Source organism: Clarias gariepinus, chromosome 2, assembly GCF_024256425.1.
Source record: "Clarias gariepinus isolate MV-2021 ecotype Netherlands chromosome 2, CGAR_prim_01v2, whole genome shotgun sequence".
In the NCBI taxonomy this organism is placed as follows: Eukaryota; Metazoa; Chordata; class Actinopteri; order Siluriformes; family Clariidae; genus Clarias; species Clarias gariepinus.
In genome coordinates, this window is record NC_071101.1 from 26847102 (window position 1) to 26871130 (window position 24029).

General features: G+C 38.7%; 1 protein-coding gene across 1 annotated transcript; it reads right to left on the reverse strand.

Annotated features, from left to right (window-relative positions):
- Positions 1-2626: 2626 nt before the first annotated feature.
- Positions 2627-22573, reverse strand: tafa5b (TAFA chemokine like family member 5b). Its single transcript, XM_053486982.1, has 4 exons — positions 22483-22573; positions 10857-11006; positions 3449-3576; positions 2627-3367 (listed from the first exon to the last, which is right to left on the reverse strand). The coding sequence occupies exons 1-4, from the start codon at positions 22571-22573 to the stop codon at positions 3359-3361; spliced, it is 378 nt and encodes a 125-aa protein (XP_053342957.1). The 3' UTR covers positions 2627-3358.
- Positions 22574-24029: the final 1456 nt, after the last annotated feature.

Below are 24029 nucleotides of genomic sequence, written 5' to 3' on the forward strand. Positions count from 1 at the left end.
CTAAGGCCACTCCTGTATTTTCTTGGTGTTATGCTTTGGAGCAAGGTGTTGATCAAACCTTCCTCACAGCCTGAGATTCTGAGTGTTCTGGAGAAGGTTTTCACTTAGGATGGACCTTTATTTTATATGCATCATTTTTCCCTCTACACTGACTAAGTCAGAGAGGATTGAGCTTCTGTCTGGCCACTCAACTTTATAGACCTGATTGGTGGAGTGTTACAATGATAGCTGTCCTACTCTCGCTTCATTTTCCACAAAGGAGCTTAGGATCTCATTTATTAGTGATTCTTAGGTCCTTGGTTACCTCTCTGACCAAGGCTCATTATCCCCAATTACTTACTTGGTTGGACGGCCTCATCCGGAAAGACTGCTGGTTTCTCCAAATTTGGTCACTTCCATTTGAAGTGGATGGAGGCTGTCATTCTTTTGGGTGCTTTCAATGCTCCAGAAAGTTTTTTTTTCCTTCCCCAGATCTCTGTCTTGACTCAATCCTGTCTCATGGGTCTACAAATAATTCTCTCAACCTCATGGATTTTTTTTCACTCTGACATGCACACTCTACTGTGAGGCCTTATATAAATGTGTGCCTTTCCTAATTAAAGAAGTCAATTAGGCACTGGTGCACTCCTGTCAAGTTGTAAAAGCATCTAAAGGTCCAATCTCAAGGTCCAGTAATAGGTGTAGGATACACCAAAGCTTGTTTGCAAGTATCTATCTATCTATCTATCTATCTATCTAGACAGGCATAGATAGATAGATAGATAGATAGATAGATAGATAGATAGATAGATAGATAGATAGATAGATAGATAGATAGATAGATAGATAGATAGATAGATAGATAGATAGATAGATAGATAGATAGATAGATAGATAGATAGATAGATAGATAGATAGATAGATAGATAGATAGATAGATAGATAGATAGATAGATAGATAGATAGATAGATAGATAGATAGATAGATAGATAGATAGATAGATAGATAGATAGATAGATAGATAGATAGATAGATAGATAGATAGATAGATAGATAGATAGATAGATAGATAGATAGATAGATAGATAGATAGATAGATAGATAGATAGATAGATAGATAGATAGATAGATAGATAGATAGATAGATAGATAGATAGATAGATAGATAGATAGATAGATAGATAGATAGATAGATAGATAGATAGATAGATAGATAGATAGATAGATAGATAGATAGATAGATAGATAGATAGATAGATAGATAGATAGATAGATAGATAGATAGATAGATAGATAGATAGATAGATAGATAGATAGATAGATAGATAGATAGATAGATAGATAGATAGATAGATAGATAGATAGATAGATAGATAGATAGATAGATAGATAGATAGATAGATAGATAGATAGATAGATAGATAGATAGATAGATAGATAGATAGATAGATAGATAGATAGATAGATAGATAGATAGATAGATAGATAGATAGATAGATAGATAGTAGCCACTCCCTTAGCTTTTCAAAACATATTCTACTCATTTTATTTGCAGCTCAGCTTTAAATGCTTCTAATTTATGGCTGACATTGGTGACAAGTAATCATATAATAAATTTACAGCAAGTTTTCCCGCTAGGTGATTATTGGCGTGCGTTTATTGCAGCATGTCTCAGGAGGAAGTTCAAATTGAGGAGAAATCATCTGCCCGCTTGGTAAAAAAAGTGACAAGATTACCATAATAGACTTCAGCTGGATTTCTCCTCCATGCATATTCTTTCTCATTGTCCAAATCTTCATCCTTAATAGAAGCTGACAGAATGCAAATGAGGTTTTAAAAGGAACTGGCTAAGTCTGTATTTTTATCTTTTTTCCATTTACTTTGTGGATGAATGAGTAAAGGTTTTGGCATGAGTACTGAAATCTTTGAGGGCTCAATATGTCATGTCAGGTTAGGATCATAAATGTATGAGATCTTTTGTCTTTGGCAAGAGTGCATGCTTCTCTCCAGGCCTCTTAATTCAAAAAAGTTTATAAAAAGGTTAATAATAATGTAAAATGTCATCAAAACTAGTATAAGCGGACCAGATAAAATTCGAAGGAAATAATATTAGTTGTTTTTAGTTGAAGAGCCTAAAGAAATTATTACTACTACAATTACATTAGTAATTCACAGTAATTACTTAAGATGTTTGAAAAACAGTTGCTAGTTTTTATTTAATACTTCAGCATGCATGGAAATGTATTCAGTGATGCCTTTAGAGCATATAAGCCATCATCACTTGACATATGATCACTTCCAGTAGTCAGGGAACACTTCAGCACAGCCACAGCAGCAGTGTGTCAGTTATAAGAAGAGCTGTGTAATGTATGCAGACTGTTAGTGAAGTTAAATGAAGCTTGAAGCCTGGATGACAGCAGCATATCTCCACAGTCTCTGAACTGAGAGAATGTGGAGGACAAGGGCGAAGGCAGAACCTGACACAAAACCCATGAACATGAAGCTTTTTGGAGCAATTACCAAAGTGAATGATAGCTATCATATGCTTTGGGCTGAAACAAACAATCTCATGACACAGGGGATCTGTTGTGAGAGTTATCTTTACTTCATACAGTGCTGAAATTATAGGCTGTCAATAATATGCTTTTAGAGAAAGTTGACCACTGAGGAAATAAATTCATCTCGGCAAGAACATAGCTCATTATGAATCCATTTTTATGGTGCACGTGACCACGTAATTATTATTAAATAAGCAACTCTTGAAAATTTCAACATAGGAAATATTAAATACATTCTGTGCCTTTGGAAAAAAATGTATTAGTCTTCTGCTGAAGTTCCTTTTCATATGTCATCAGCATGGTTGTTGATGCTTTCCAAAAATACCTGATTTATGTTTATTATGCAGCATAAGGACCAACTGATAATTCCAAGAAAAAAGCACAGAGAATTCAATGCTTTAAAATGCTTATTTTTCTCTGTGCCATACAGCATACGTGTGTCCAGTGTATATTTGTGTGTTGTTCTGTTTGTCAACTTGTGCATTTATATTTGTCACTAGTAACTCACATTACCAAAATCCTTCCAAACAGAAACTGGTTGTTGATTCAGTTTTTTTCTTTGGTCTGTAGAAAATTAATATCACTGGGAATTTTTTTTCTGCCAGCTGCAAAATTAATCCACAATCTTGTTCAGTCCAGAAGTACACATTATCCATTCCATTGTGGGATCAATCTGTTCAGCTACACAAGGTCTTTTCTTCCCCTTATTGATGGGTGGATAAACAGATTAAAAGATATGAAAGGTAGCTGTTGGCATGAAGGATGGAGTGGAGCATCTGCATCCATCACCTTTTCTTAGAAGCCTCAACTACAGCTTGTGTCAAGATACCTAGAGAATGACCAAAATTTTATAATCATATATATTTTTAATAATATTAAAAGAGACAAACAACATTAGAAATAGACTTACGGTGGTAGTTTTCACTTTGCCTCCAGGCTGTGCACATCTCCATCCTGATCTGTTTATTAACAAGTCGCATCCTTCATCATCCAAGCAAGGCATCATCTCGCACCACTGTCTGCTCCTCACAATATGAACTGAAAACAGGAAAACAGTATGCGTCACAAAGAACTGCTTATTCAGACAAGTGACAAATGGAAATGTAAAAACAGTGGAAAAACAGTGGCTGTTATACTGTAATGGCATGGTTAATGTGCACTTACAGTCAGTACAGTGTTATTTTGACTGGTTTCCTTATTGTAATGGTCTCTTTCCGGACCCCGAAGGAATGTTATGATGATTTATCATTTAATGCAATGCATTTAATGTACGTATAACTGAAATATATGCTTATCAAAGAAAAAAATTAAGCCACACTTTCTTCTGATGAGTCCTTTTCAAGATATGCAACACTTTGGTTCAACAGATAAGCTTTTTTTCCCTGAGGTAAGATTTTTTAAAATGTGTAATCAACCACAAATGTCTATTTATAATATCTGGGACACCCATGTATGTTAATTTGCATACCCTGACATACTGTCCCCTAGAAAGGAAAGGATGAAGAAAGTGTGTGTGTGTGTGTGTGTGTGTGTATACAGAGAGAGGGGAAGTGCTAGAAATTATTTAAATAAATGAGTTAATAATTAAAACTGATACTAAATAACAATTCCAAAACCTGTAAATTAATAAATTAACCCACATAATAAATAGTCTACATAATAATAATAGGATATTTCAACAGAAACATAAACAGTTTGAAAAATAAATTAGTTTGAAAATATGTACATCATATTTATCACTATTTATCTATAAATGTAATAAATGTACAATGTTTGTATATGTTGCATACTGTTTGTATGATGTTCTTACTGTGAAATGCTGTATTACGTAGCTTTATGCCAGATGTAATGGGAAAGCTTTCTTTCAAGAAACTGTTAACAGAAATTTAGCCCAAATGGCTAGAAGGGAACAAGGTGTTTTGGGCAAGGTGGCACGGGCTTTTACATTCCTGTTGATTATAATGTTTTTACAGAATAATCTGACCATTTTATTTTATACACATTTACATAATATTCCTTTGATTGTGTAAAGCGGATTTGCGACAATTACCATTGTAACTGTAATACCAGTGCTATACAAATAAAATTGAATTGAATTGAATTTGAAACTTTTTCCTTCCAACTCTTCCATATATATTATTTTGCCCAGTCCTTTTCTGATGGTGAAATCATGAATGCTGACCTTATCTGAGGTGAGCAAAGCGTACAAATCCTTAGACGTTCATCTAGCTTCTTTTGTGACCTCCTGGATGATCTGCTGCTCAAGGAATTTTAATAGGCCGACCACTTCTGTAGAGATTTACCACTGTTATAAGTTTTCTTCACTTGGAGATAATAGATCTTGCTGTGGTTCAGTGAAGCACCAATGCCTTAAAAATGCCTTTTTAACCTTTTCCAGACAGATGTATTTCATTAAATTTCTTTTATTTATTTTTGACTTTTGGGTTTTGTTTTATATATTAAGATTCAACAGAGCTGGCTGTAACCACGCCTGTGTGTGTCTGATCTAATTGAAATTAGTTATCAATTAAATATTGCTCATTGTTTGAGTGACAAAGGAGATAAAAATGTTTTATTTAATAAATGAAATTGATCATTTTAAATGTTTTGTTGTTGTTATTGTTAATATGTTTTCTTTTCATTGCATTTGATTATTTCATATCACATTTTGTTTGAAGATTTGAAAAAAAATCATGTGACAAATATGGGGGGGGGGGACAATATATAAAATAAATGTTTCTTGTCCTAAGGATAAGTATCCCACTGCTTTTTATTTAAATTGAACAATACAGTTAAACAGACTTTTGAATGTAAATATAATGCAAATAAAATAAAAAAATTACTACAGAGAAATGTAAGTAAGCTGATATTTAAAAAACATTGTAAAATGTGTGTGTGTGTGTGTGTGTGTGTGTGTGTGTGTGTGTGTGTGTGTGTGTGTGTGTGTGTGCGCGCATGTGTGTTGGGACTCGATTGGATGCTTAGTTGCTTATTACAAAATATTCTTATATGAAAATATGAAAGTCGCTACAGCTATATTGAAATTATTCAATATATAGCTATATTGAATATCTAAAATTGAAATATGAGTTTGATCAGACCAACTTGGCACTTAAAAAATACCCTTAAGTAAAAAACAACCAAACATGCCTTTATAACCCCTTGTAATTGTGATAATATAAAGCTAAGTATACATTTACATTATTTAACGAGCTCACACCCTTAAGCAATTTCACACTGACTTTATTACTATTTCCTTTGTAGTCGTCATCAAAAACCCATTCTACTGCTGGGCTAGTACAGTACATGCAGGTCAGAATACAAAATGAAACCAAGATAAAATATTACAGAGGAATTAGTATAAAAACTAAAACCCCAAGATCCATCAAGCATCTAACATAGAAAGCTTTTATCATTTGTGATCTGTGAACTTCTACAGTATCCTGTTATTACAGTCCATTAGTTGGGTGCTGAAGTAAGAAAGATTACTTTTCGTGCAATCCAATAGATAATGTCAATAATTGTATCTGCAATAATTTCAGAACCTGATTGTATGCAATAAGTATGCAAATGCCACACTGTCTGACACTGCTCCAATACTGCTTAATGGAGTGACAACAATCAACAAACACAAACAAACAAGTGCCAAAGAGCATCATATTACCTCTCAGTGTGCAAAGGACTGAGTGCCATTCTCAGACTGCTGCACTAATGAGCCATCAACAGATTCTCTGAGGGGCTGAATGGAAACTGTGTGTCAATCCTCTTATAAGCAACCAAAGTATAGCAAGATGCAATACATTTTTAGTGCAATCATTAACAACCCACTCCTTGTGGAATCAATGATGGAAATATCAAAGAATCTCCAAGAACAATATGGAGACTGACAAGGAAACACTGTGAGCGAACGCAGAATCTAACATGACCTATCTAAATAAGCATATCTTAGATACAGTCAATAATTGTCATAAGTGATGTCAATATTGTACATTTTATGAACTAATCATGGATGTCATTGATAAACATATAAAAGACATTACGAGAAGACAGCTATAGTGACTTTCATGTTTAGCAATAAACAACTAAGCAGTTTAAGTAAAACCACACACACGTACACACGGAATGAGGGGAAGAGAGAGAGAGTGAGAGAAAAAGCTGTCTGTTGTTCTTGGCTTCTTCCCATGGGGCAAACATGTTTTAATCAAGGATCTAATTAACTGGAGGAGTTTACAGTATACACTGTTTTCCATCATCACAGTATATCTACTCTAAAAAAACAAAAACATAATATGTGCTTCTCCATAATGGTTTCATTTATTCAGAAAGTGGGTCAATATGGGTCTGTTGTTCCGGTAGTTGGATTTTAGACTGCTACTTAATTAATTGTACTGGCAATGGAAAGGGAGACAGCAAAATGTGCTACTCATTTTCTTTTAAGTCGTGCTACTTAATCCCCTTAGAGTGTAACTGTAAACCTTAAAGAAAGCTTCTGAGACCCTACACCTTCAAACGCGAGTTACTGATAAAGACCTTGCTACTATGCCATGCCAATGCTGTTGGGTTATTACATCTGTAATATTGCATTAAACCTTGGCTTTGACAAATAACCAGTGGCAACAGTCTCTGTTCAAAAACCAATCTAAGGCCTAATTATGGGTGTAATTGTTAGATCCCTAAAGTATATAGCCCTTCCTTAAACTACATAAAATGGTTGTGTCTAGAATGTCGTATTGCAAAATTAAGATTTCCCTTCATTTAGCATTAAGTAACCTAAGGCTGTTTTATCAGGAAAATGCCCTGTGCACAAGATCTATTATGACAATGTTTGCCAAAGCTGGTGTGGAAAGAATTTAAGTGGCCGCATAAATCAATGACCTCAACTGCTGTAAAAAAAATAATTAATAAAAATAAAATAAAAAATTAGAATGAACTGGAGCACCGACTGCAACCCAGGCCTCCTCACTCAACATTAGTGCCTGACCTTACTAAAGGTGTGGATGAATGAGCAAAGGTCCAACAGCCTCATTCCACAATCTAGCAGAAAGCTTTCCCAGAAGACTGGAGGCTGTAATAGCCACAGAGATGAAACAAACTCCATGTCATTACTGTGCATGGTTTTGGAAATAGAGGAACATGCAGGTGTGGAATTAAAAGAACCTAGTAGACTTTCCCATGTGGTCTGTGACTACTGCTTCAGTTAAATGTACATGTATTAGCGTTGTGATGTTTGTTCAAATCTTTGACTGTAATTTATCACTAATAGATCTCGAAGGACTAATGAAAGTGACTCAACCCGTCTTTCTATTAAAAGTAAAAATAACCTGAGGCTTTACTTCAGCAAAATGAAAATTATAAAACTCTGTTGAACATGTCTACCAGCACCAGAGTGTGCTGTATCTTACTGCCTTTTTAATTAACCTGCAACACTGTTGAAAGGTTGTGGCCTCAAACAACTAAAACATCACAAGTGTACCAATTAAAGCACACCGAACAGGAGAGCTACAGCCTTATTAAATTTTGCATTTAATATGTAGATATGTTGCTGGTGTTTTGATAAGGTGGGTGTATGAAACGAATGTCAGATGTCCGAGTGAAGCTCGGTTGTTGTTCCCAAAGTAACCATTTTTATCTGCAGTTAATGAAAAGGCAGTGCTGGGAATATATGGGACCTTCAAGATTCTGTAAATGTACGACATGTCTTGCAATGCTGTGAAATCTATTTAGATCATTTGCACAGTGTATTACCGTCAGTAAACACTGAGAGAAGTGGGGCATATTAATATTCTAAAACTGTATCTGCAGTAGTCCTTAACACCTGCAAACACTTTATCTTGGCAAAGATGGGTTAGTTGCACAGAATGTATTCTCATTGTAAATTAAACCAATTTGTTTAGACCAACTAAGTAAGCTTTTTGATGTAGAAGGAGTAATAGCTGAGATAGCAAGCAAGATGCTTCCTATAAATGGAATCCAGGAAAGTCACTATGTTATTTTAACAGGAGACATCATGTCCCAGACTTTTAGAATCATGAAGTTTGCTCTCAAATTGTATAAAACAGAAAATTCAATAATATGAAAGAAGTTGCTCCTTATTCTTGAATGAGCTCTATGCACTAATATGACCAATAGTGTCCTTTATATCTCTGGCTTCTCATTAGTTAACCTGCAACAGTACATTTTATTTTCATCTTCAAGAAAAGAAAAGAAAAACCTTCCTTTCATGCACATTATGACCCTAAGCTAAATCAAATCACTGTGATATTTTAAAGTACCTTAACATAGGGCTGCAACTAACGATTATTTTGATAATCGATTAGTTGGGCGATTATATTTTCGATTAATCGATTAATCGGATAAAGCCTAACCGCTTCTTTCATTTGATATTTCGCTTATAACTACTAAAAAAAACATAAATCAGGGTATTATTTATGTATAAAAATAAACTTTAAAAAATGCAAAAGCCACATATAGAGTTAATAATGTTTAATTTGGACATTTTAAACCTTAAATAAAATATAGTATATAATATATACAGTATATATATATATATATATAGTTAAAAAATACACTGATATATTCAGTTGATAAGATATAAACAGCTAAAATAATGTAATTTTGTATAATAAAATTATGTATGCATAAGTAAAACCACAGTAAATTACAAGTTAACTTTGTAGTGGACTATAAAAAAACTGTAGAAATGCAAAAAGCTAATAGTCACAAATATACTGTTATTTGCATTCGCTGAAAACCACAACAATCACTAAATGTAATATTCTACTGTTATTCACACCGTGTGATTTAAGCTAATCTAAAATAGCGGCATTTAACTAACCACTTTTGCTCATGAGGTGATTGCGCAATGTGATGCTAGCGAGTAGCACGTGAACAGATCTAGCGCGACTGTCCTGAAGTTAGCAAACAGTTTAAACTAAAGCACTTAAACTATACAACTTTTACACGATAAAGAGATACAGTTTTTACCGACCCTGCAGACGTTTCGCTATCCGTAACACCAACACGTTTTCTCTTTAAGTGTTCGTCCATGACATGCCATGTAAGCTCGGTCTTGCATAGCGTGCAGGTTACCGTCTTCTTAGAGGCGTTTAATGTGAATTGCTATCAAACCTTGGAGGACTCGAGGCGCGCGCTTTTTCCTGCCGGCGCTTCTGTAACCTCCATTGCGCGAGCGGCTGTGTGTATTTGTGCATCTTGGGGTCGCGCTTCTCAGTAACGTGCGCAGCCCAACTAATCGATAACGGCATTCGTTGACAACGAATTTCATTATCGATAATTATCGATTTTATCGATTAGTTGTTGCAGCCCTACCTTAACATGAAGAATATTATTGATATTCCAGTATACTACTGAAACAAAGATAATAATAATAGTTGGCCTTTGGCAGCATTTGTGATTGTTGACAGTATAATCATCATATTTTTAACCATGCTCTGGTGGATACTGAGGGCCTTTGGTAGAGCTTTTTCCTATCGTACCCCCCTTTGGTTGTGAGTGAAAAATAGCTCACTTTCCAACAGTAAGGTACTGTATGTTTACATGCTGCCAGCAATCGCTTGACTGAACTTGTCAGAAAAAGCCTGGCACAATGGCAGACAGAGGTATCTTCTCTTTCTTTGACTTCAAAGTGCCTCTGATTAACTGACTTTTCACAAGGATGAGCAAGAGTCAAAGGATACACAGATAAACAGTATACTTTGTTCAGTCACTCTTGAAGAGCTATCATTTAATCCAGTGTGGAGATCACAAGGCCAGCAATCAGGCTGCTGGCTTCTGTGGTTGACTGACAATAGTGTCTATTCATCCCCTCTCACCCTGCACAGAAATCAATAGCTTTATCAAGAAGCCAGATAAATGAAATTGCACCTAAAAAGAATTTGAAAAAAAAAAAAAAGATAATGTTTACTATGAGGTTATCTCCATGAAATGTGATCTGTGTGAGAATAATAAGTAAGCTCTTGAAACATAAAATTGATTTAAAAACATCCTTCCAAATTTGGTTTCTAAAGGACATACGCCAAGCACAAGTCTTTCAGATCACAATCTAAATCCCATCCCCACCTGATCCTGGTTTCACAACTATCCAGCACCTTAACGTAAAATCCTACACAGGTGGCCACAATTCAGGAAAAGACAGTGATAAAACTCATAGCAATAGTCATAATCCTATGAGTAATTTTTCACACAGCCGTTTGGTGAGCAGACAGTATAATCTCTTGGATCAGACGCTACTCTGGTGTGCTCCAGTGGGTTCGGATACAGTGGCACCAGTGCTTGGATGAATGCCGCCTGGCTCTTACCGTCTACACACGCTGGGCTGGCTCTGGTTGTGCCGGCAATCTGGCCTTTCCTGCAGGCACACCTGGCTGTCTGCCGTGCGATGGTCCTCCTTGGCTGACTGCTGTCTCGGTCTAGTGTGACTATTTCACATGTGCCTGCTGCCAGCTGACCTGAATTAAGGACACAAAAGGCATGACAAAAATTGTATAATTTTACCCAGAATGACAATTTAAGATTTAAGTAAAAGCTTGCGGTATCAATTGTGTTTAGATCTGTGTTCATGCATTTTGCCATACAAATACACACAAACAAATCAGACAAAAAGAAACAGCTTACTTCAAACAAAGCTTAATATGTTATTAGCTTGGAAGTCGGTAGATCCAGATTCCAATATTGTTCTGATTTAGTAGAGATTTCTTTTTTAGAAAAAATTCTTGCTGTAAGCATGCTGATATCTGTACAATGATCAGGTTTGTGGCTAAAAATAATATTTTTTTCCTTATCATGTTCAACTAAAAATAAAAATAAAAACCACATGCACAAGGGGGGGGGGATCATAATTTTTTTTTTAACTGTTTAATTACTAAAAGACATGGAGATCTTCGTCCCCCACAGGTAAATATCTCTCTACATCCCCTGCACTTCCTCCTTCCCTGCCTCACTGACTCATCAGAATGCAAAGCATCCCTATTACGCCACATATTTCAAGCTACATTTAAAGCAGAAAGAGCAGAAGAAATATTGCAGAGATTGTCAAAGATGCCATAAAAAACTGAAACAGGTTCTCCAGACAACCCTTTTTGCAAGCTGCTCATCATAAAATCTGAAAGTACTTTCACACCAATCTATTTCACCCAGCTGAGTTGCTTGAGCGCTCCAGTGATTACTGGAACATTTTCAAAAGTGATTTGATTCTCTTTTCACTCACCACCTGCCCCTCCCACTGCCCACATTTTTTCCACTCTTCCTCCCAAAAGTTCTTGAAGTTATTGGACTGATCTGTTAAAAAATTTCAGTGACCTTGACATTTTAGCATCAAACTACAGTACTTCAGTATGTGCTGGATTACAATGAAAAAATCAGTGTAATGTATACAGTTTAATACTGTATAATAATAATAATAATAATAATAATAATATGGAAGTTGAGTTATGTCAACAGGTAGCCATAAACTGAAGAAGCTACTTGGATAAGCAGTGAAACGTTTCTACTAAACTAACTTGACTAAGAAGAAGTCAAGTTAACATGACTCAACTTCCAGATAACCTCCTCTGGATGACTGTGAATCTTCACAAAAAAAATCATAAATAAATAAAAATAAATAAATAATAATACTACCTGAATTCCAGAAAGGTTGGGACTTTTTGAAAAAAAAAGGGAAACTAAAAGACTTTCAAATCACATAAGCCAATATTTTATTCACAATAGAACATAGAGAATATAACAAACGTTTAAACTGGGAATTCTTTTATTTATTTTTATCCACAAAATGAGCTCATTTCAAATTTGATGCCTGCTACAGGTCTTGAAAAAGTTGTGATGAGGGCATGTTTACTATGGTGTAGCATCTCCTCTTCTTTTCAAAACAGTTTGAAGACATATGAGCGTTTGAAGAGGCTATGAGCTTCTGGAATTTTGGTGTTGGAATTTTGGCTTAATCTTACCTTAAATAGGTTTCCATCTACTGAAGAGTTTGCGTTTGTCTTTGATGTATTTTTTGTTTGATGCTGCGCCAAATGTTCTCTATAGGTAAAAGATCTGGACTGCAGGCAGGCTAATTTAACACCTGCACTCTTCTACTAGGAAGCCATGCTGTTGTAATGGCTGCAGTACTGTATGTGGTTTTGCATTGTCCTGCTGAAATACACAAGGTCTTCCCACCATTTGTTGCTGTAAAATCCTTAAATACCTTTCAGAATTCATAGTGCCGTCCAAAACATGCAAGCTGCCCATACCATAGGCACTCATGCACCCTCATTCCATCAGAGATGCTGGATTTTGAACTGAATGCTGATAACACAGTGGAAGGTCTCCCTCCTCTTTACTCTGGATGACACGGTGTCCGTGATTTCGAACAAGAATGTTAGATTTGGATAGAATACTATTCCACTTCGAAACATTTAAAATGAGACAATGACACAACAACGCTTCTGGACCATGTTCACATATGGCCTCCTTTTTGTATGATAAAGCTTTAGTTGTCATCTGCAGATGGCATGGCGGATTGTGTTTATCGACAGTGGTTTCTAGAAGTATTACTGGGCCCATTTAATAATGTCAATGACACAGTCGTGTTGATGAGTGAGAAGTGTCACCTAAGGGCCCAAAGACCACAGGCATCCAACAAAGGGCTTCAGCCTTGTCCCTTACGCACAAGATTTCTTCAGTTTCTCTGAATCTTTTAAGGATGTTATACACGGTAGATGATGAGATTTGCAAAGCCTTTGCAATTAGATGTTGAGAAACATTGTTTTTGAAGTATTCCACAATCTTTTTACGCACTCTTACAGATTAAAGAGCCTCTGCCCATCATTACTCCCGAGAGACTCTGCCTCTCTAAGTCATCTCTTTTATACCTGTAGCTATTTATGTTACAGACCTAATGTCAATTAACGTGGCTAAATCTTATAAAAAAAATTTGCATTTTCATTTGCATTTCCTTTTTGCCTCCGTCCCAACTTTTTTGAGACCTGTAGCAGGCAACAAATTTAAAATGAGCTAATTTAGTGAATAGAAGTGTAAAATTTCCCTACTGCGAATACAATAGCAACGCATGTGATTTGAAATTCCTTTAATTTTCTGCCTACAGTTACTTTTTTATTGTTTGGAATCTTCATTATCCTAAGAAGGGGCTGACTACTTGTGGTTTAGAAATTTTAAATATGCACAGTGACAATGCCCAGTCAAGAAGTGGTTACTCGGAAATCAGGTAAAAGGTAACATCTTAACTATTAATAGGCATTAATGACATTTTACCCGTTTCTCAAACCTAAGACACTCTTTTGAAAAGAAAAATGTAGAGAGAAACTCTTTGGCCCTTTTAAAACTTTAACAGCATCAATACATGCTTTGTGAAATTGAAAAAGAAAGCAGAAAGCGATCTTCCTGTGCTATTTTACCTATGGCAAACAATGCTGAGTTGTCTGTTGTAACAACCAAAAATACTAGGAAAGAGAAGAACTTATCAGCCACTGTCTAAGTGATAAAATATGTAGCAGGAAAAAAATTGCTTGCAAGTTTGTAATGTCTACAAATGACTGGATTAATGTTTTAAATTTACCTGTGTTCCTGTACATAATTATTTTGCTACTGATTTGGTTAATACTCCATCCTTCATGCATTCCTCCTTCAAACTATACAATTAAACCATATAAGTAATATAAGTAAAAACAGTATCATGGGTAAAAATTTAAAACCCTTGACGAAAATCAATGGCATCCCTCTGTAATCTCAGACCAAAATAGGCCCTAATGAAAGGCTGCTGAAGTCCATGGTGCCATTCATGGAGCTTCATCAACATGCTGCCGGTGAAGCATGGTCCTGTGTTGAATCAATTCAGACTTCAAGCACTCCTCCTTTAATACCTTGCACATTCATTCGGCTCAAGCCTGGCCTGCATGGGGGGACAAACACAACAGCCTCCTCGCTTTCTTTCTCTGGGGCCCACTTCTCTGTTTAATCTAGCCTTCTTCCCACTAGCGTAGAATAACTTACACAAATAAAAAACATTACGCTTTGCAAGAAATTTTCTTTTTCTCAGTCAATCTCTAGTCTTGCATAAGAAATGTTCAAACAGTGACACTTACTGTAGGCATGCTAAGTAGGCTAATGCAAGATAGATGATAAGTATTCTCTGTCTGTGTAAATGGACTTGGTGACAGTAAAATGTATGTTGTGTCAGAGACCTCACAGAGTTCTTTTTCCTAAGCCTCTTGAATACTTCAAAGCGTACCTCAGAGCCACGTTTTAGGGATGAAGGAATTGCCAGCCATGCATCTCAGAGTGAGAAAGTGTGCTGCCGCTCCTTAAATTCCTGATCTTAAATTCAAAAGCCATTCTTTACACTCTGTCACAAAAGTGATGGAGTGAAAAGTGAATCTACTATCCAGGGACGAAGAATGGACACTGAAGAATGCACCACTATGTAATCAGAGTTCCAGTGCAATTACAAACCATGTAGTCATACTACACATTGGATTAAATTTTTATATGTAAAAAATGAGTTTTGTTGAATTTTTCTCTGGGGCTTTTTCACATTTATTGACTTGTAGTACAATCTACTGAACCATTGTTACGATTCATAATCTGGATGAATTAACATCCAATCACTTAACCTGCCCAAAAATCAGTAATGTTTGTGATAATAAATCCTTATCTATTCAAACTAACTAAGTCTCCGGGGCTTTCTGCTTAAGGGAATGCATCTACAATTTTCTAAGTTCATCTGCCAGATCCTTAAAATAAGTAAAAAAAAATCTAAGCAATGCAAATGACTATTTCAAATCCTTCATCCTCTCTGCAACTTCTCCCTATTCTATGAGGATGGTTAAGACTAGTTGGTGATGGAAATGAAGATGCCAGCTGCTCACTGGAGCATGCGACGTTCATTAGCCACTCGCTGGCAATAGCACCAAACGATTTGGGCCAAGCCTCTGTGTTTCTGCCAGGTCTTCTACTCTGTTCAATCAGTCCTTTTGCATGGTAAAAAAAAGGATATCATATAACATTTCTTCTGTTATTTAAAAAAAAAATCTATTTTTAAAACTGTTACAATTAATAATAAAATACACTGTCTGGCCGAAGAAATCATTGCCTATATTTAACTAAGCAAATAGATAAGAGCCTTCCACTGGATAATTACTGCAGTGAAGTCAAGGGTTCAGGACTAAACAGCTGTAGCCTTAAGAAAACCACTTATCAATAAGGCTAATTGGAAAAAAAGGCAGATGCGATATCATCAGTATTTTACAGGAAGAATTGAGTGTGGAAAATTGCAAAAAGGTCAGGTGGTCTGATGGGTCCAGATTTATCTCCTGACAGATGGGTGCATCAGGGTAAGAAGAGACGTGGATAAAGTGATGCTTCCATCATGCCTAGTGCCTACCGTACAAGCCTATGGGGGTAGTGTTCTGATCTGGGGTTGCTTCTGTTGGTCAGGTCAAGTTTCAACAACATTATATGCCCCAAAAAATTAGGTCAGCTAATGACCTAAATATGCTGAATGACCGGGTCCATCAATGGTGTTTTTTTCCCTGATGGCACAGGCATATTTGAAGATGACAATGACAGGATTCATTGTGCAAATTATGACATAGTGGTTCAGGGGGCATGAAACACATGGACTGGACACCACAGCACCCAGACTTTAACCCCACTGATAATCTTTGGAATGTGCTGGAGAAGACTGTACAAGGCTGGCTGACACTCCCATCATCTATATATGATCTTGAGTAAACACTAATGTGACTGGACAAAAATAATTGTTGTGACATTGCATAAGCTTAGCAAAACAATCCCGCAACTGTAATCAATGCATTAGGTGATCTAATTAAATATTGGAGTGTTTGACTTTTTTGGCTAGTGTATGCCAGGTGTCTTTCTGAGCTAATTAAAAGTATCAGATGTGATAAACTATATATATGCATTCACTGCTCAGTGGCCACTTCATTAAGTACACTTGGGTACTACTGGATTGGACCCCCTTATACTTTCAGAACTGCCTAAAGTTTGGCACAGATTTATCAAGGTGATGGAACCGTTCCTTACAAATTGACATGATATCATTGTGAAGTTGCTGTAGATTTGTCAACTGCACATCCATGATAATTATCTCCTGTTCCGCTACATCCCAAGGCTGCTTTATCAGATCAAGATCTGGTGACTCGAAGGCCATTTACATACAGTGAACTCATTGTTATGTTAAAAAAAAAAACAATTTAAGATTTTAACTTTGTGGCTAAGAAAATATCCCCCCACACTATTACATCACCAGCAGAAGCCTGAACTGTCAATACAAGGCAGGATAGATTGATTCTTTCATATTGTTTATGCCAAATTCTGACACTACTATCCAAAAGTTGAGCACAAAGTCAGATCAGGCAATAATTTTTCCAATCTTCTATTGTCCAATTTTGGTTAGCCCATGCAAATTGTAGCCTCCAGTTTCCTGTTCCTAGTTGACAGGAGTGGAACCAAGTGCGCATCATCTTTAAGGTTTGACATGTTGTGCATTCAGACATGCTTTTTTAGCATACCTCAGTTGCAACAAGTTATTTGAGTTACTGTTGTCTTTCTATCAATTCAAACCAGTCTAGTCATTCGTCCAAAATCTTCCGCTCACTAGATTTTTTTTCTTTTTTACTAACCATATTCTGTAACTCCTAAAGATGATTGTGTGATTTTGTATCAAGCTTTGACTTTTACAGTGAATTAGCTTTTTAGTGGGATCAGACTAAAACAGACTGGTCTTTGGTCTTTTTCTTGGTTCATGTTAAAACGTGGGAATGGGTGACGCTTGGGTGTCAATACGCTTGTCAATACTGTTATTCAGTTCACCTGGTGGTGGTGTGAATGTTATGGCTTATTGTTATGATACAGATCAGCAATGACATTAGAACCACTTGCCCCTGGTGCCACCAAATCTTTTTTGATTCATCTGACAATTTTTGCCATGTGGCAAGGCGCATAATACTGCTAAAAGAGGCCACTGCCATAGGAATCTCACTGCCATGAATGTATGTACTTGCTCTGCAACAATGTAATATCAAAGTAACATCCACATAAATGCCATGACCCAATGTTTTCCAGTGCTTTTTTGGCATTGCCCAAAGCACCTTACTGCCTCAGCCAGCTTGGCTTCTTCCAATACTGCATCCAGGTACCATCTCATATGCAGGAAAGCGATACACATGTCCTGGCCACTGATACAGTGTAAAATGAAACATGATTTATCAGACTAGGCCACAGGCCATTGCTCTGTGGTCTATTTCTGATGCTAACATGCCCATTTTATATGCTTTTAGGAGTGTACAGGGGTCCACATGGGCACACTGACTGGTCTGCACAGACTATACATATTCAAGATTTTTAGCTGCTGGTTTTTGTACTTATACACGACTATAGTGTATACAGTGCCCCCGATACTATGTGACTTATTTTTATGTAATAAAAATAAGTCATTCTTAAAGACTTAAAGCTCCTCCGTATTACTACTTTTACATCCTATTGGTTATTTAAAAGTCTGTAGTTATTGTACTGTGTGAATATTTTTTTTTATTCCAAACTAGAAACACATGCTCAGGCTGAAGTGGTGTAAGGTCATTTTATTAACGTGGAAACATCACTTTTGTAAGGATATGTTACTCATAAAGTTTACTCCTCATGTTGTTTCAAGGACTTTTTTACTGTACCTTCTTGATAACTTATGGGACCCAATACCTAGTGTTAAAAATGCAAAACAAATAAATTTGAATTTGAATTAATTGTTATTTGTAAGTTTGAAGTGCAATGCCACGTTATACATTTCTTGGTACTTGTTAAAACAGGTGGATATACAGTATGTAATTAAATAAATGCTGGAGTCCTAATTTTAAAATATACCACTTAAGGTTAAGCCTAAAACTTTGCTAGTAAAGATTTTTTTATTCTATTCCTACATTTGAGAATGTGTACATATCTAGGATTTAAGCATGGTCTAGTAAAGATTGTCTTGCCATTGTAACATATTGTAGCGTTTTTACGCCGAGAAGAATGCTGGAGAGACGAGTGAGCTTATTTGCTACCCAATGCAATGGCTGGGAGTACTTTATTTAGCACACAGCCGGTAATGGCATGAGCAGCACCTTCACTCAGGAGCCTACATCCAATTCAGCACTAGCTTGAACTGGAGCACATTTCACACGTCACACACCTCAACACACACACAACAGGGCCGAAGTCACTAACCCAAACACCTTTCCCCATCATGGTGAACACACCGACATTCCCGCAAAGCATGCTGGTCGTCAGCCGCCGCCCCGCCCACGCCACACTGCCCCCACCCGAGCTGTGACCGTCCCTGGTCACCATGACCAAGTTTGTTTTGGAGGCGTGGAGGCGGTCGGCGCTGGCGGTGGGAACGCCGGCGTCCCTTGGCAGGTGAGGGATGAACGCGAACGCAGTCCTGAGGCGGTCCGGCCTCCACAGAGTTCAATGTTTCCCCGGCGTGCGGCTGGCAAGGCGCAAGACGGTCCCGGTGGAGCAAAACTCGTGCCCGCCCCGCCAACCGCACCCGGTAGATGACATCGGAGAGCCGAGCTATTACCGTACAGGGGCCCACCCAGTGAGACACACGCCCGGCCGAGAGCCCCCTCCTTCTCCTTCCGGAGGAACACACCCACACCTGCTCGCCAGCAGAAAAATCTCGCCCCTGGCTGTGAGTGTCCACGCCCATTCGCCCCATAGGTGCCCCCACCCGAAAGTCTTGCAGCGGTGCCCGCGAGCGCTGGGTGGGGCCCTTCTGCCTGGCGATGAGCGGTTCACAGTTCAGCTGTGAGACCGGCGGAGCGACTGCGGGTGACGCTCTGGGAGACGCAGTAAGACGGCTGCACGCTGGCTCGGACGGCTGATCACCACCGGAGAGCCTGGAGGACTGCACGGGGGAACGTCCTGCGTCGAGGGTTCTACATCGAGACGGCGCTCCACTTGCTCGCGGTACCGGCCACGCGCTTTGCTGCCCGGCCGGCGAGGTAAAGCGCCGGTGTTAGCGCGCAAATTTCCCGCTCGGTCTGCTACCGGAAGTTCCGCCCCCCGGGTGTGTGCTGCTAACCTGTCCAGCTGTGGTTTGGGTCCGAGCAACCTGGCTACCCCGAAGTTACCACGCAGAGTTCTGCTGGACAAGTTCAGCACCGCACCCCATCTCTCCAAAATGTCCAACCCCAAAACGCAGTCCTCCTCGACATTCCCCACTAAGAACTGGTGTGTAAAAGTTCGACCACCCACCTGGACTCGCGCTGTGTGACACGCCCGTACCTTGACGCAGCCCCCAGCAACGGTGCAGATGCTGAAAGCAGGATCAGGCCGTCGGCGAACACACTTGCTTTGCCCCAGTACTCCAGAGCGCAGCAGCGAAACAGTGGAGCCGGTGTCCACGAGCGCCCGCAGTAAGACGCCATCCAGCACACAGTCAATGTGAAGCCCAGCGCGGCTTCCCAAGTGTCCTCCCGGCGCTAGTTTAGCGGCTGCTGGTGTACGCTGTCCCGTACCTCGGCCTCGCCGCGAAACGTCGGAGCGCTGCTCGTTGCCTAGCCGCGACGGGTAGCCCTGTCCCCGGCTAGGTTCACGAACGGAGCGCCACTGAGCTGCGGGCGGTCGCTCGGCTCTTCCGCCGTGATGTACCGCCAATATGGGCTCAGCGCGCTCGGCCTCGCGCAGCGGCAGGACGCTTTGCCGGCTAACGGCGCACGGAGCTGTAGCTTGCTCCGGCGCTTGCGCTGCGCCAGCCTCCGCCCCGAGATCCAGCGCCGGGATTTTCACTTCACCGCTCCGCGTTGGTTGCCGTGGTGTGCTCGCTTTAGCGCCGTCGGGGAAGCGCTTCTTCTTCGCGAGAAGTCGCTCCGCTACTCGGCGGCCCGCTTGGATTTTCAGTAGGTCTTCCGTTGTGCGCTCGCACCCGTTACTCTCCATCCCACTTCTGACACCAATGTAGCGTTTTTACGCCGAGAAGAATGCTGGAGAGACGAGTGAGCTTATTTGCTACCCAATGCAATGGCTGGGAGTACTTTATTTAGCACACAGCCGGTAATGGCATGAGCAGCACCTTCACTCAGGAGCCTACATCCAATTCAGCACTAGCTTGAACTGGAGCACATTTCACACGTCACACACCTCAACACACACACAACAGGGCCGAAGTCACTAACCCAAACACCTTTCCCCATCATGGTGAACACACCGACATTCCCGCAAAGCATGCTGGTCGTCAGCCGCCGCCCCGCCCACGCCACAATATTTAAGACGGTACATTATTTTAATTTTAAAGTACCTTTATTTAATGCATTGGAATATGTTAATTGAAGGCATTTATTATGGACCACACAAATATAGGCAGAAAGCATTAGCAAATAGCTAATAAATATTGAGTATTGGTGTCTCAGGGGTAGGTATCTTGTCTGCCTTGCAGAAGACCGTTAAATTCCCAAACCCCAGCAACTGGATGCAGTGCAGGTCGGAAGTTCGAAAAAAAATGTGAGGGTTGTATCGCTAAGAGCATCCAGCATAAAACCTGTGCCAAGTTATGCCTGGATCAGATGGTCTGCTGTGGTGACCCCTCGAGAGAGCACCCAAAACAAATACAAATAATAATTAGTGTAAATAATTATTCTTGAACTAATATGTGCCTTTAAAAACTAAGCGCCAAGGTTTGACCATATATGTAGTAAGGTTTATACCTTCTACCAAAATGTTGAAATACCAACATATGTACTGAATATAATGTAATTAATTTGGCCTATGATCAATGTATTATTTTTTATTAAAATTTATAGATAATAGATAATTGCCAGTAGACAGTTTTATGTGCAAAAGTGACCAAAATACTTGGTTTTATTTTATGAATTCTGACTATTATGCAAAATAATTAATTGGGAAAATTTACAAATTTAGCAGTCCAACATGACTTAAATAAGGATTATGAACAATATGATCTCCACTGTTAGCTTGGCAAGTGAGTCTCTGCCAGTTCCAACAGCCAGCATCACCCAGTGTGAGCATTTCACTGAGTGTAAGCATTTCACTACATATCAAACTGTGTATGATTGTGTATGTGACAAATAACATTTGAATTTGAATTTGAAAATGAGAATGCTTCAGCAGATGCCAGATATGCTGGAACTCACTGTTTTTTATTTGTTTGTTTGTTTGTTTATATTATGGAAATCAAAGCTATGTATTACCTTAAATGTATTTAATAACTGCAAGTATTTAATAACTACCCTGTTACTTAAGTAACTGAGCGTACATTGTGGTGTTTTCTACTTTGTGGACAAAATTAGTGTCTGTAGTCCAAACAATAGAGATTAATTGATCAGCTATTATACTGGAAGGGGCGACTCAGGGTCAATGTGTCTGCCATGAAGGGTTCATTGGGCTGAATGGACTGAATGATAAAGCATTTAGTGATGTATTCCATGCTGTGGACATGGCAGACCATGGATGTCTGATAACTTTGTTCCAGCAATATTGCGTGTCTGTACCCTATCATCTCAAGTCTTTTATTTTAATTATTCCACTGGGCAATAAATGCAAATGTATGCTTATGCAGTCGGTGGGGAATATTGTGGTTATTGTTTTATGGAGGCGGTCAGGCTGTCAATTAAACATACGAGACAAGCAATATTCATAGATTGCACTGAAATGCTTGCCCTGGCAATATCTTCACTAAACACTGTTAAAGATTGCAGCAACACATCAGAAATCACTTGCGCTTCATGCTTCTGATTTCAGTAAACTGAAGAACGAGAAAATGTGCAATTTCGTAGTTTAAAACAAATGATTTGGGAACCATATGTTTAGCACTGATCACGTGTATGCTCTATATTGTAGTCTAAAAGTAGAGGTAGTCTATAATATGTAGTTTGTGTATCAGTTGCGCGTGTCGGTGTAATGTACCTTCTCGCAGAGAGCGCGCCTGAAGGAAGAGAATGAGAAGAAGGGCCGAAGCCGCGGCCGCGAGCGCGCAAACCGCCCGCACGAGCTGCATGTCCGTGCTCTGACCGTGTGTCTGTCTGTTACAGCCGAAACCCCATACCGACTCAGCGCGGCATCACTGCGGTGCACGGAGGAGTAATGTGATTTCAATCAAATCCTTCACATATAGGAAGGAAGGTGTATTTGTTGCCAGCGTCGAAACACAGGCTCGCAGAGGACCTGGGCTTCATGCAGACAAAAAAGTTCAGGTGCTGCAACGGCCAAACTGCGATATACAAAAGAACAAGTAACTTAAACCGCGTTTATAAGCATAGCTCCTACTGGTATCTGTTTCCGTGCCTTCTCTTTCTACAGTCCAGGTTTAATAAAAAATAAAAGAACACGATCCCCACAATTGATGACCGAAACCCTGCTCCTTGTAATCTCTTCAGCAACTCCACAAATTGCTCGTCTTCACTCTCTCTCTCTCTCTCTCTAGCGATCGAAGTCGTCCTTTTCCTCTTTACGGCAAGGGCATAACTCATTTATATCCAGTATTGTGTGACAAAGATCTGTAGGCTCTCACTGCATGCTTGAAATACGCCAAGTCCTGGACAGATTTACAATGCTCTGTAAGTATCTGTGTGTCCCACACGGTGAGGGGAGCAGCTCTGCTTAAAACCCCCGCAGCTTTCGACTTTTACGCTATTCTTTAGGTTACGTCACTTCACGTTCAAATCGTCACTCCAGGGGCGATCCCGACTACTGCGGAATGGGCGAGTCGTGAACGTCACATTCAACGATTTTCGTTTATTAGTCTGATAACTACAGCGTATATGTTTAAGACTATTAAAAAAGAATCCTTACTGATTGCCACATGTGGCGCTGAAAGAATCTTTCATTTCCAAAATACGAATGTCTATTATTAACCTGATCTCCTGAATTCAAGCTGCAAACCTTAATCATTCCAACGTCCAATCCATTTAACTCATTGTATTTACAGTGTTTGATTTGAATTTGCCAATAAGCTTTAAGAAAATGTTTGTCAGATCAATAGTGCAGATGATACACTTGTAGGAGACCACAGTCTTAAAAATCAATTTGCAACTGTTATATCACTCCTGATGAACCTGATGTAATGGCTTCTGAGATCATGACACATTGAATTATGTTGCAGTTTTGTGACTGAGACACTTTCAACTGAGTCTATGGACTTTAACGTCTCTTATGTTGTATTTAAAACATTTTAACAAGCTAACCGTCAACTCTGACTGTTCATAGCTTACTCTGCTAATTGCTGGCAGGGAAAGTGATGAAGAATCACAAGTGAACATCTGTTCAGACAGCACAGATTTTTTTTCTGTATTGAAATTAATAATTATATGGTCTTTTAATTACAGTACTGTGTATATTAATTAAGTATTGTATAATACTACAAGAATAAATGCACACATGAAACTGACTTTTTAAGCTTAAATAATTTTTTCAGTGAGATATATAATCACATGATAGTATTCCATTTACTCAGA

Excerpts from the sequence above, each read along its gene's own strand:
- tafa5b (XM_053486982.1), bottom strand. The coding sequence starts at position 22,573 with ATGCAGCTCGTGCGGGCGGTTTGCGCGCTCGCGGCCGCGGCTTCGGCC. Across the intron at positions 11,007-22,482 it reads GGCGCGCTCTCTGCGAGAAG|GTCAGCTGGCAGCAGGCACA; the intron begins GTACATTACACC and ends TCCTTAATTCAG. Across the intron at positions 3,577-10,856 it reads CAGCCCAGCGTGTGTAGACG|TTCATATTGTGAGGAGCAGA; the intron begins GTAAGAGCCAGG and ends TCCTGTTTTCAG.